The 12,040-nt window shown below is 41.1% G+C and overlaps 1 protein-coding gene across 2 annotated transcripts in view; it reads right to left on the reverse strand.

Annotated features, from left to right (window-relative positions):
* The window catches only part of aspm (assembly factor for spindle microtubules), a 25,591-nt gene that overhangs the window by 9,026 nt on the left and 4,525 nt on the right, over positions 1–12,040 (reverse strand). The window contains exons 4-19 of one of the 2 annotated variants that reach the window (XM_034880661.1): positions 11,932–12,027; positions 11,737–11,802; positions 11,259–11,405; positions 10,866–11,105; positions 10,700–10,767; positions 10,447–10,588; positions 9,324–9,454; positions 8,829–9,004; positions 7,716–7,861; positions 6,230–6,315; positions 5,901–6,113; positions 5,318–5,522; positions 4,113–4,255; positions 3,057–3,185; positions 2,494–2,688; positions 35–2,139 (exon numbers count right to left, since the gene is read on the reverse strand). In XM_034880661.1, coding sequence (XP_034736552.1) covers positions 35–2,139; positions 2,494–2,688; positions 3,057–3,185; positions 4,113–4,255; positions 5,318–5,522; positions 5,901–6,113; positions 6,230–6,315; positions 7,716–7,861; positions 8,829–9,004; positions 9,324–9,454; positions 10,447–10,588; positions 10,700–10,767; positions 10,866–11,105; positions 11,259–11,405; positions 11,737–11,802; positions 11,932–12,027 — 4,288 coding nt within the window. Of the gene's footprint in view, positions 1–34; positions 2,140–2,493; positions 2,689–3,056; positions 3,186–4,112; positions 4,256–5,311; positions 5,523–5,900; positions 6,114–6,229; positions 6,316–7,715; positions 7,862–8,828; positions 9,005–9,323; positions 9,455–10,446; positions 10,589–10,699; positions 10,768–10,865; positions 11,106–11,258; positions 11,406–11,736; positions 11,803–11,931; positions 12,028–12,040 lie in introns of both variants that reach the window. The other variant, XM_034880662.1, reaches the window with a different exon arrangement.

The following is a 12,040-nucleotide window of genomic DNA, read 5'->3' on the forward strand; positions in this document are numbered from 1 at the left end:
CATATGCTTCTTTGCGGCTACAGTGGCCCGATACCTCCGCTGAATGGTGATGACGGAGGATTTCAAAGTCAGATACTGTTTGTGTTCACTGTATGTTCTGTAACCTCTCTGAATAACACGGGCAGCTTGATGGCTTTGTTTAATAATTTCACGGGATTTCATTCCTCGGAAGGCAGCTTGTAAGACAACAGCAGCATATCTCATGGCACGCAGGGCTTGCATTTCCTCTCTCATTTTCTTGTTGGCTCTGTAACGTGCTTGCAAAATACTGGCAGTCCTGTGAAGCTTTGAGTAGTAGGTCCTCAGCTGGTACTTTCGGAAGTGAGACTGAATTGTTACAGCTGCCATGTGCTGGATGCGCAACTGCTTTCTGATTTTACATCCTCTATAGGCTGCCTGCAGACAAATGACTGCGCTGCACTTTGACAGATAGTCCAAACGATCTTTTCTTGCCAGAGTTACTGCTCTGTACCTCTGCTGACAAACCAACGCAGCTGCCTTGAGAGCTAGGAACATGTTTCTATCCCGAATGGTGAGAAGCCTTCTCTGAATGATTGTAGCAGCTCGGTGCATCTCTACAATCTTCCTCCTGGCCCCGTGGCCACGATATGCTGCCTGGATGACTAAAGCTGCAGATTTCATGGTCCTGTAACTCTGCAACTGTTGATCCCTGAGCATTCTGGCCCTGTAGCGTTCCTGAATAATTATGGCAGCACACTTGGTGGCAAGGTAAGCCATACGCATTCTGTGCATCCTGAACTGAGCTTGAATTGCTCTTGCAGAGTTGTGCTTCTTCTTTAGGTCATCTCTCACTCTAAATCCCCGGTAGACAGCTTGTATCTTTATGGCGGCCTGCTTTAGCTTTCTGTATTCTTTTTGTTGTGCCCTGCAGAGAAGAAGAGCTCTGTATCGGCTTTGGATGATAATCACTGCACTTTGTAGGAAGAAATATTGTTTCCGACATAAAAACATCCTAACTGAAGCCTGAATAACAGTTGCTGCCCAGTGACTTTTCTTCAGCTCTGTCCTAACTCTCATGCCTCTGAATCCAGCTTGGAGTGTAACACAGGCTGCTCTTAAGTGCTCATACACTTTCCTCATCTCTATTCCTGCCACATAAGCTCTGTAGTGACGCTGTATGACAACAGCACAGGCCTTCTTGGACCTGTATTCTGCTTGTGCTTTGTGCCCCCGGTAGTGAGCTTGTATCAGTGTAGCACACTGATGTTGCCTCCCTATCCTCTTCCTGTCGGCTCTGCCTCTCCAGTTAGCTTGTGTGACAAGTGCAGCATTCCTAAGAGCATCATAATCCTGTTTTGTTTTAAGGGCCAAAATTGTGGCTCTGAACCTTTGTTGTATCACAGTTGCAGCTTTTCTCAGCACAAGGTAGCGCCTTTGGGCAGCATACTTCCGAAAAACTGCCTGGATTACTGTTGCTGCCTGGTGCTGTTTATTGAGTGACTCCCGAGCCATTTTTCCACGATAAGCTGCTTGTATGGTAATGGCAGCCCATTTCATCCTCACAAACATTTGCCTTTCAACGTCTCTTTCTACAGAGGCCCTGAACCAGCGCTGGATTAGGACGACAGCGCATCTCATCTTCGCCACCTGTTTTCTGACAGCATGTCCTCTGAACGCACTCTGAATGTCAATAGCTGAGTGGTGCTGCAGTTTTAACATTTGAAAGCAGCGCCTCTGTGCATGACCTCTGTACTGCGCTTGAATGAGCACAGTGCTTTTCAGGATCTTTCTGTATTGATGGACACACCTCTGCATTCTATACCAGGACTGAATCCTCAAAGCGGTAGCAGTTCTTTTAGCCATTTTCTCGTCATACCATTTCTTGAATGCAGCTTGTATCACTTTGGCAGCACAGTTTTCCGTTTCTGTTTTCTGGGTTTTCCATCTTCTGTACCCCCTTTGTATTTTCACCAGTGCTGCTCTAAGGGAGAGATAATGTTCCCGATCTCTTTTTGCCAGAGCCCATGCTCGCGAGTTCTTCTGAATGACAGTTGCCGCCCAATAGATTCTTCCATAAGCAGCGGATGCCCTCTTCATTCGCCATTGTGCTTGGACAACAATGGCGTAGTATCTAAGGAGTTGGTAAGCCCTCCTGGCCAAAAACATCCTCCACTGAGCCTGCGTGGACAAGATAAGAACAATCTACTCAAAGACCAATTACACAAGCAGGGGTCATTATGAAGCAGGTGGAATTGATGCAACCAAATGGACAGACGTTGAAATTGAAGCAAAAATCACAAATGGTAACTAAACAGTATGTAGATTCATGACCAAAACTCTTTTAAAACTAAAATCTATTTTTACTATTTTAATGCTAAAACATATACCTTTTTATTTTTACTGTAACATCTGTTAGGTGACATTTCATTTCAAATCAACTGTAGATATTGTCTCAAAAACTCTAAATGGTTTATCACATACAAGATTTTGTTAACAGTCCTTTTCATCCTCACACATGCAATAAACACCTACCTGGATGACAGTTGCTGATTCATGCTGCAGAGCCCAAAGTTTAGCCTGTTTTTTTAGCCTCAACCTGTTGCGGGCTACATAACACCTCCAGACTGATTGGATGACAACGGCAGCTTGATTCTGCCTCTTAGCTCTGCGCTTCTGGAGAAAACTCCTCACAACTAACTGGAGTTTCACAGCGGCCTTGTTTCTCTCCTGTGTAGCAAAAAAAGAAGAAAAAAGAAAGATGCTCATTATTTGTCATTCATTTTAGTTTTCTGCAGATTTACGTGATAATTATCTGTATGTTCATCAGTATAAGTGACCCCCTTTCTGTCTCCTTCATGCTTACAGCGGCTGTAAATCAATATTTTAATATTAATGCATCAAATGACTTGTTTAATAGAAAATAAAGCAGGATAAAAGAGCACAAAACATGAACACACAGAACGATTTTCTTCAAAGTCTGTGACAGATTAATGTTGGTTCCAGTTGAAATAAATGGCCTCACCGATGACTGAATTTGAATAAAAAGATAAAGAAAACTCCCATTACTTTGCAGTTGTACCAAACACTTCACCAACCTTGTAGAGCTGCAGATCCTTCTTTAATCTGTATCTCCTCCAGGCGCCCTGTATGACCCGAGCTGCTCTGGTTTCGTTCCGTAGGTCCAGAAGACGAGCACACAAGAAGGACAGGTAGGACATCACAACCTGTAAACAAACACACTTAGATGATGGATGATGGATTTAAAGCAGTCAGTCTAATCCCTGATTACTTTAAACATTAAATATTCACAATTTTTCATAATGGAGGACAGATACATAAAATGTTACTGGACCTGGTCAAACTATGTAATGAAACATATTGCACAGTGAAGAAATGATTTAATGTACATGGTTATAAAATCTTGAGACAACATAAATGGTGTTGTGTCCCTGACCAAGTAATCTGAATTTGTCTCAGAAAAGGACAGAATTAGAAGTCTCTCACAAAGAAAGAATCCAGACAAAAAAGACTTGAGTCTTAAAAAAAAAAAAAAGAGCACTATTCTAGTGGTTTTAGCTGAATAACTATTGGTGGCTTACATTAGCGTTAGTGCATGCCGGTATGACTGTTAACATTTTCAAATTAGAAATGTTCAGGTGATAAAACCACTTTAAGTCCTTCACCTGCCTAAAGACATTTATAGCTCACTGTAATCGTGATTTTGCTCCAACTACTTTTCAGTCATGGTCTGCCTTCAAGAAGTTCTGATTGGACAGAGTTTGTTAAAACTTCTAAAACTCTAAAAATCAAGTTGCATTATCATTTGCCATGTTAAGCAAGTTTCTCATCTTTGCTAGTGGATATTTATGGTGTACTAAAATGAAAGCCACTGTTATGGCCCTTCAATTGTGCCTTTAAGCAAAACATACTTTCAGGTCTTCGTCTATGACCTCATATTTATGAACACTATTCTTTTAATGCTAGAAAACCAAACAGCTTGGGCTTCAAGGCAACAGCCTGCCCCAATGACAAAATTTGTTATACATTGGTAATGTTAACTAAGAATATAAAGCAGATTTATACAGCTCTGCATTTGATAAAAACAATCTGTGTTCCTGCAGAGGGGAAGAAAAACTTTTGGCTGGTCCCACCTTCTCATTGGGGATCGTGTTGGACATGTCAGCTGGGTTGATCATGGCAGGAACTCCACCCAGGAAAGACACAGCCGTGTTGACCAGTCTGAAGTTGTTTTTCTCATTCTCCAGTAGCTCTTTAAATTCCACTGAATCTGGGCCTGTTGACCAAAATAACAGGTTAATAAGTCGGTTACTGTCTTTTTAATTTCTTCATAATCTTTTTCAAAAGCCCTACAAACAAGTATACAAATATACATTTTATTTTTGAGGAATGACATGCAGTCATTCATTTGTTTACATTGGTCGTTCCACATTTGGAAATCAGGAGAAATCAAGTTAAATGCTTAACGTTTTGCATGTCGAGTCCAGATTTAATTTATTTTTCAATGAATTTCCAAAGCAACTCCGGTGTACTTTAATGACATTCTCCTTGTAGGAGCCAAAAAAGCAGTTTGTTTACATTTAAAGAGTAGTAATTATTTTAAGACCTCCCACACTTTGGTTATAGATCTGATCCACTGATTTTGATTGACAGCTAGGCCACTGATTGGCAAATCGGCCTCGACATAGCAATTGGGGGTGTTGTATTTATTAAAGGGAAGTTGAAAACATTTTTTTTCTTTTGGAAGCTTTAGCTTTAGTTGAGACCAAACACAGTTTAACCTAGTCTACCTCTATTCATCCGGTTTCATCTTACTTTATATTATTTAAAGCTCCATTGTGTAATGTTTTGAGTTGATTCTTGGCCAAAACAATCTGCCATTTAGAATCATTCAGAACACATACAAACAAGTCAATTGTATCTGCCATGTTGCGCCTTTATCTTTAAAATACTTTAGCCAAAGAGGGACATACCTCTGCGTTTCACGCTTTTACACACAGTGGCTATAATTTCGAAATGGAATACACTCCTCATGAATGTTTGTTTTGACTAAAGGTCTTGACCCCCTAACAAGTAGGTGTACTGTGGATAAAGCCAGCTACAATCCGGGGCTAATGCAATGACTGTATAAAACATGATAGGGAAACTCACAAATGCTGGCAGGAATAAACCTGACTTTATAGTAATGATTTTTAAATTTTTTCCCCCCCTGAATGTTACAGACATCTTGTCAAATACCCTGTTTCTACACTAATGCACCACAAATGTCTCAACATCTTTAAACTGTGCATCCAAGCAGACAACTTCACAAAAGACACAGCACACAGCTGACAAGTACCGTTCAAGGCTTTCGGCAAAGAGTCAAAGGAGTTGTCAGAGTCGCTGGCTGAGCAGTCGAGCTCAAGGCGACCCCTCGGTGAGCACTCAACAGTCTGGGTGGTGCTGTGACTGACAGCCCTCTCTGGGAGGAGACAGGGGTGGTAGTGGTGGATAAGGTAGCAGAGGACGCGGCCATCCGAGAACGTCACTGTGAAGTTCTCCACCTGCGCAGACAGCCAACACACTTCATTTACAGTTTTCTGAAAGTTGGACTTTTGGGACTGACAGTTTAAACATGAGAAATGTAGCAGCCTCTGGGAACATGCAGCAGTTTAGCAACCCAAACAAACACCATCCTATAAATTAAGTTTACTTTTTAACCCATAAAAAGGTTTTCAGATGAAACCCCACCAAATACACCACACCGAAGGCTACAACAGAACAACAGTTCAATAATACACCGGGTGACAGGAGGCGAACAAGGTAACACTCCATCCTGTTTAACGAGTTGAAATAAAATCCTAACCAATATAAACTCTTTAAAAACACTGACATTTTTATTTTAAAGCTCAAAGGCCGAAAACAAAATATTTCAAACTCACCTTAAGATTGTAGAAGTCACACACAGCGCGGGCCCAGTCCATCAGCAGGGTAATCTTAGTGCTGCTGTGTTCATACAGGACCCTGGTCTTTGTGGGACTTGGCTGAAGGCCCCGGTCGGCCCTCAGAGACGCCAGCCTCCGTTTGGTCCTCAAGGTTTTCTTCAGGAAGCCAATTTCCTCTCTCAGCTGATCCTCCTCCAAAATCACCTCCACCTTAACAGATAATGTGATACCAGCATATCAATCAAATCTTTCCACAGACAAAAAAAAAAAGGATTGGATTAATTTTGTGCCCTACTGGCAGATTTAAAGCAAAGTCAGGTACACACATGAAACGCAAAGATGATTTTCCACAAGAGGCTTAGTGTCTTCTCTCGGTGTCCATCCACAATGTCTCTGGAATCGATGATGGAGCCTGAAAATAAAGACAATGCTTAAAACGCCTTTGAACTACATCAAACCATTGCATTGAAGTCTCTCATTACTTTTCGACTTTTCACAGTTTCGTATCATAAGCTGCATCTGGGATTTGTTTTCCCATCCTGTACATATTCAAATATTTGTTCTTTTATTTTATTCGTATTATTATTTCATGTATGTATCTATCTATCTATCTATCTATCTATCTATCTATGTATGTATTCCTAGTATTTCATTTATATTCTGTGCTTCGTGACTAATTTTGCTGCTGTAACACATATAATTTCCCATTTTTCTCGGGATCAACAAACATCTATCTATCTATCTATCTATCTATCTATATCTCATAGCCCTTATTCGATAGCCCCTCAGTCCTCAGCTGAACAAGAAGTTATTCTGTCCGTCCTGTGTGAAGGCCGTCTCAAAGCTATCAATTCTAACCCGACCACCTGGGAGCGAGCATGAAGGAGGGATGACCAAGAAGCCAGGAGCGCGGATACACAAGAGCAGCCTTCCCAGAAGCCGTGCAGCTGAAGGAGTTGCTAACCTCGCCCAAACAGCTGACAAATTCATGTGATGCGTCAGAGGAAAGGACGACTCATCCCTCTAAAAACTAATTTCCTCGTTGCGTCCTTGGTGAGGATGGACGCAAGGAACATAGGCGATTTAAGCGACATGAGAAGCACCTATAGTAAATGGAATATCTTTGGGTTCCACCCGCAGACTGTTTAAAAAGATGGACGACTTAACAGCTCCCCAAAAGTGAGGCCAAACCATAAACGGTAACAGAAATGGACACAGCAACAAGCACTTCAATGGAGACCAGTGAAGGCTATTAGAAGCACTTTTCCAGTGATGGCAGAGCATCACTGCGCAGCTTCAAACTGGGCTGTACAACATAGATGGACTTCTCCCTTGACTGTACGACTCCATGTCTAGTTGCTAAAGCCATTTTTGTAGTTGAAAAGGACTATTATTTTAAAGCATTAAGGGTGGTCTTTTTATGATTGAGCTGCAAGCAAAGTTATCGCGTTTCCTTTTCCAATTTCCTTAATGTACTTGAAATGGTATCTTAAAAGTGAACACACAACCAAGCATATTGTTAAATAAAACCGGAAAAGCAATCCATTTATGCTGCTGTACAACAACAGCTGGTGATCAAACACCAAAAAAAAAGGTGTGCAGTGAAATGGCAGGTGTTCATGAAGTGAAAGATGTAATAATTGAACAAAAAGTAAAGCCCAGTATTAAAATACATGAATATAAATGTGCGCCACTTCTGTTAAAGAATACATCAAACCGTAACATGAAAATCTCATTTTGTAGAGGACAAACACTCTTCAGGTTTAGTGTGTCCGCGGTTTTTGGTTTGCTCAGGAGAAAAACAACAATTACCGTGTTCATCCTTGAGGTCGACCCCTTTACTTTTGAGCACTTGCAAAGCAATGTCTACGTTGTGGACCTTCTGCAGACGGCTGATGGCTGGCAGACGGAGCTTGGCTGACAAACTCCACTCCTGGATGAGGAGCTCCATCACACGCCTGGAAGCAAACACCACATGAAAGACCTACTTTAAAATGATGCTGCACAAAAAAAACTATTTTTCACATCTTAGGACTTGTTGTTTTTTGTACTTTTTTTATTCCAATAACCTCACATCTTTCTTCTACTGTAAAATTAATGAATGCTGATGGTTCAAGAGACCTAAATGACCACAATCTACATTATTTTTAGACACGGGTCACTCTTGATCAGCTGCTTGAGATTGTGTCAACCTATTAAGCATTTTTGTTTTAACTTTTTTTAAACAGCAGTAGGAAACAAATTTTTGTAAGAAAACCAATCTGCAAAGAGCTACTCATCACATGTTGCACCTTCAGATAAATAAAATAAAAATGGAATTGTGGCATGTTTTTGGGTTGACAGCCTCTGTCACAGTATTGATTATTCACCCAATTAGCTCCATGTGTAAATTAAGATATTTCCCTGCCCCCCCAACTAGGGGTGCGCAAAATGGATAAAAATCTAAATGATTGTATATTACAACATCCATCCATCCATCCATCCATCTCTTGATGTAAACCATTTTCTGGAAAGATAGTTAATAAATCAATTACAGATGAAACTATATGGCTAGTCTCGAGTTGAGCTTCTTTTTTGTATCGATTCAAAAAGGATGTTATGCAAATCCTGCCATGAAGCTAAAACAGCTACTTGATCGCCAACATTGCCCACAGCGCCTTATTACAACCAGAAAATACAAATTTTATGACACACGCATAGGATTGAACTATGATCAGAGAGTAATACTGTTATATTGGTAGGGCTGTTGGAGAGAGCATTGTTCAGTGAGAATCACATGCGGAAACCCCCGGTCAGAAACAGCTCTGCTGAACACTGATTCCCTCCCAGCTGCATGTATACTGCCGTGTAGCTGAGCCTGACCTTTGAGAGAAGCAAATATCCGACGGGAATCAGAGCATCACATTAAAATTCTAACTAACTCACACAAGACGAATGCCGCATTTCAAGTCAACTGCCAGATTCTTCACAGCAAAGTTGAACTCGTCCAGGGGCGTCTGAGCGTGGGAGACGGGTAACCCCAGGTAGCCGAGGTGCCGGGGGAGGATCCCCTCTCCACTCAGGAAGTCCCTCGAGAAGGCCAGGAGCAGGTCTTTACTTGTCTGTTTAGAGAAAATAAAAGCATACAGCATGGCAGAGTTTAATACAACACATTCATCGTTTAAGCGTTGTGTTTCTGAACCCAATTTCTCCATAACTTTTATAGCTTTTGTATTTTAATTATTCTTAATTTTGGTATAGACACCATCGGATAACTTTAATTATTAAAAAAATCCACAAATAAATGACCTCTGAGACAAGATACAAAAAGGGTTTAACTTATTTGATATGGTTGTATCTTTGGCCCTTAATGAAAAAGAAATTTAAAGTTGTCTTCTAATTTTGTGTTTAATGTTTGTTATGTTGACATGGGAGGAATACCTTGAACTCTGCGTCCAAGCAGAACAGACAGGGGTCGTGCTCAATCAGCCGGGACTGTTTGCATTTGTCCAGGAAACACACCAGCAGGAGCAGCTTCTTCAGAGTGAAGCGAGACAGTGCCTCCTCGTGGCCTAACCGAGGACAGGCAAAGAGATGTCAACACCAGGCAAGGGTAACACAAGTCTGACAATGTACACAACATAGACATCTTGCAATTGAACTAAATGAAATGCAAATCTTTAGTTATACTCTAGAGAGAAAGTTTTAAATTGATTTCCTTGTTTTAATAAAAGAATAAATTGGCAAGTATTATGATCACCAATCATAGCTTGTCATGTTTGGGAAAAATCTAAGTATTTTAGTCATTGACTGCACAGAGCCTTGGATCCAGCTTTTAGAATGTGATTATTTGCAAATTACTATTTTATATCAGTTTAAAATCAATATCTGTTGGGTTTTGGACTACTGATCTGAGAAAACTAGACATTTTAACACCTCACTACAGACTGTGGAAATTTTGATGGAGCGCTTTTCTGACATGACATTGTCAAATTAATAATCGCTAAATGACCAAATAATCAGCAGCCTTGATCATGTAAATAATCGGAGGTTGCAGCTGGAAATTCCTTGCAATTTTGAAGCATAATTTGGTAAAAGCTTTGCAGTGCTGATTTCCCATAAAAATGGAGACCCATTGAACACCCTTTAGTTGTCATCGCAACTCGCGTGCAGAGGATTTTCAGCGTCATGCACACTGATCTAGCAAATAAACTACATGACAACATGCTCTCATTGTGTAGATATCTGCAGAAAATGTCATAGCTGTTGTGTAGTTGGCAAGAAATTTTGTTTTGCTTATGTCAGTGAAAGAATGGCTGGAAGTCAAGTTGTTAATTAAAACTCAACATCTACCCAAGTTAAGTTTCTATCTGCAAAGGAAAAATTGGTTTACATTTCTGCTTGGGTAGGAAAAGGGATTTGCCACAATTCCTTAATTTATTTTTACGAATATATCACAAAAAAGTAGCTCCCAAGGTAAAACCTCAGAATATATCTGAAATGTTTGCCGCTCTGGCAGTAGCCTTCAGTTCAGACGACACAATGACTGATGCTCCAAAATTACCATCTTTGTATAGGTTAGGCACTTTGGCGTGTCTGTACTGAGCAGCGATGTCGGGGTTCCAGAGCAGCCGCTGGAGGATGAACATAGCCAGACCTAAGGCATCACTGTTGCTCTCCAGCGAGATCAACTCTCCGTAGATTGTCTGAAAACGATCAACATTGTGTTTAGCAAGCATAGCATGGATGGTGAAGAAACTGACATGTACAAAAAATACAAGAAAAAAGCAGAAAGAAACACTGTTGTATAAGATTACCTCAAGCCCAATGCGTAACCACAGCAGATTGTATGAAAGAAGCCAGTTGAGGACTTTTCGTCGTTCACCTGAAAGATGGCAAGAAAGAAGTTACTTTCAGGCATATCCCAGGTTTGATGAGAAAAAACCCTTTATCAGCAGGTTTCATGTTGTAATGTTTATTTACCAATGTCCTTCCAAAGATGGCGGTCTTTACGGACGAGCAGCCTCTTGGCCTCCACCTCCAGTTCAAGCCTCTGAATAGCCTTGACCATGGCCTCAGAAGTGAACAGCTGGCAGGCAGAACGACGGAGGCGGTTCAGCTTCCGCCGGGCCGTGTATGTGCTGAAAGACATCTCCTCTTTGGTGGGAGCTTTAGGCCCACTGTACTTGTCATCACTGCCCATGGCGAGGGACACAGCATTCACTATACAAGAAATAAATGCAAAATCAAAAATTTTCAGACTAATGAGCGAGTCAATGAAATCATCTAACATTTCTTGAAACCAAACCCTACACTCTACAATACAAAGATGTTCCCCACATCCTGTTTGAGTAGTGAAACCCTGCTAAAGGTTACCATGAGCGACTTCAGTGTTGACTTTAAAGTCATCTGGGGTGAGAACGTAATTGATCCACCATGTGAAACCCCTCTGCTGCTTCTCAATCCACCTCTCATCATAGAACATGTTGGTGGCTGCAAACGGCATCGGGTGCCTCGGTATGGCTGAAAGAAAAGAGTAGATGCAAAAAACGGAATTGAAATTTTAAGATGAACAAAGCCTGCAAAGAAACTCCCACATGTCTAACTTAATCAAAAATGTTGCCTGATGATGGTCTACCACCGAAACGCTGCCGACTATTAAATTAATTACTTTTTGTGAGTTAGACAGTGTGCGGGAGTTTCTTTGAAACTGTCAACCTGCTTGTACCCCTCCGACGCACCTATCTCACTTTGTAGATGCACAAAGTAATTTTCTGTACTAAGAAAAAAAATTCAAATTATCCTTTGACACACTCACACAAAAACATTTTACAATGTTCTGCCATCAAAATACCTGTTTGCACCGGCTTAATGAAGGTCAGCTTTGACTGGGCTACAGCAACTACAGCTGACCGGGCACCTGTGAACAATAGAAAAAGGGTCATTTTGAATTAAACCAAAAATTTAGGTTGGCAAAACTCCCAGACAGAACTACAATACAAAAACAGCAATTAGGTCTCATTTAAGGCAATTAGACATCCTTTAATACCTCGTGAGGAGAGCTTGGAGCTGGATGGCTTTGCTTGGGCAGGAACCACAGACCTTGCAGTCCTTAGAGATAAGGTTGTCATTGATCGCACAGAGCCTGGGGGGGGGGG

The sequence above is a fragment of the Etheostoma cragini genome, chromosome 9 (genome assembly GCF_013103735.1).
Source record: "Etheostoma cragini isolate CJK2018 chromosome 9, CSU_Ecrag_1.0, whole genome shotgun sequence".
In the NCBI taxonomy this organism is placed as follows: Eukaryota; Metazoa; Chordata; class Actinopteri; order Perciformes; family Percidae; genus Etheostoma; species Etheostoma cragini.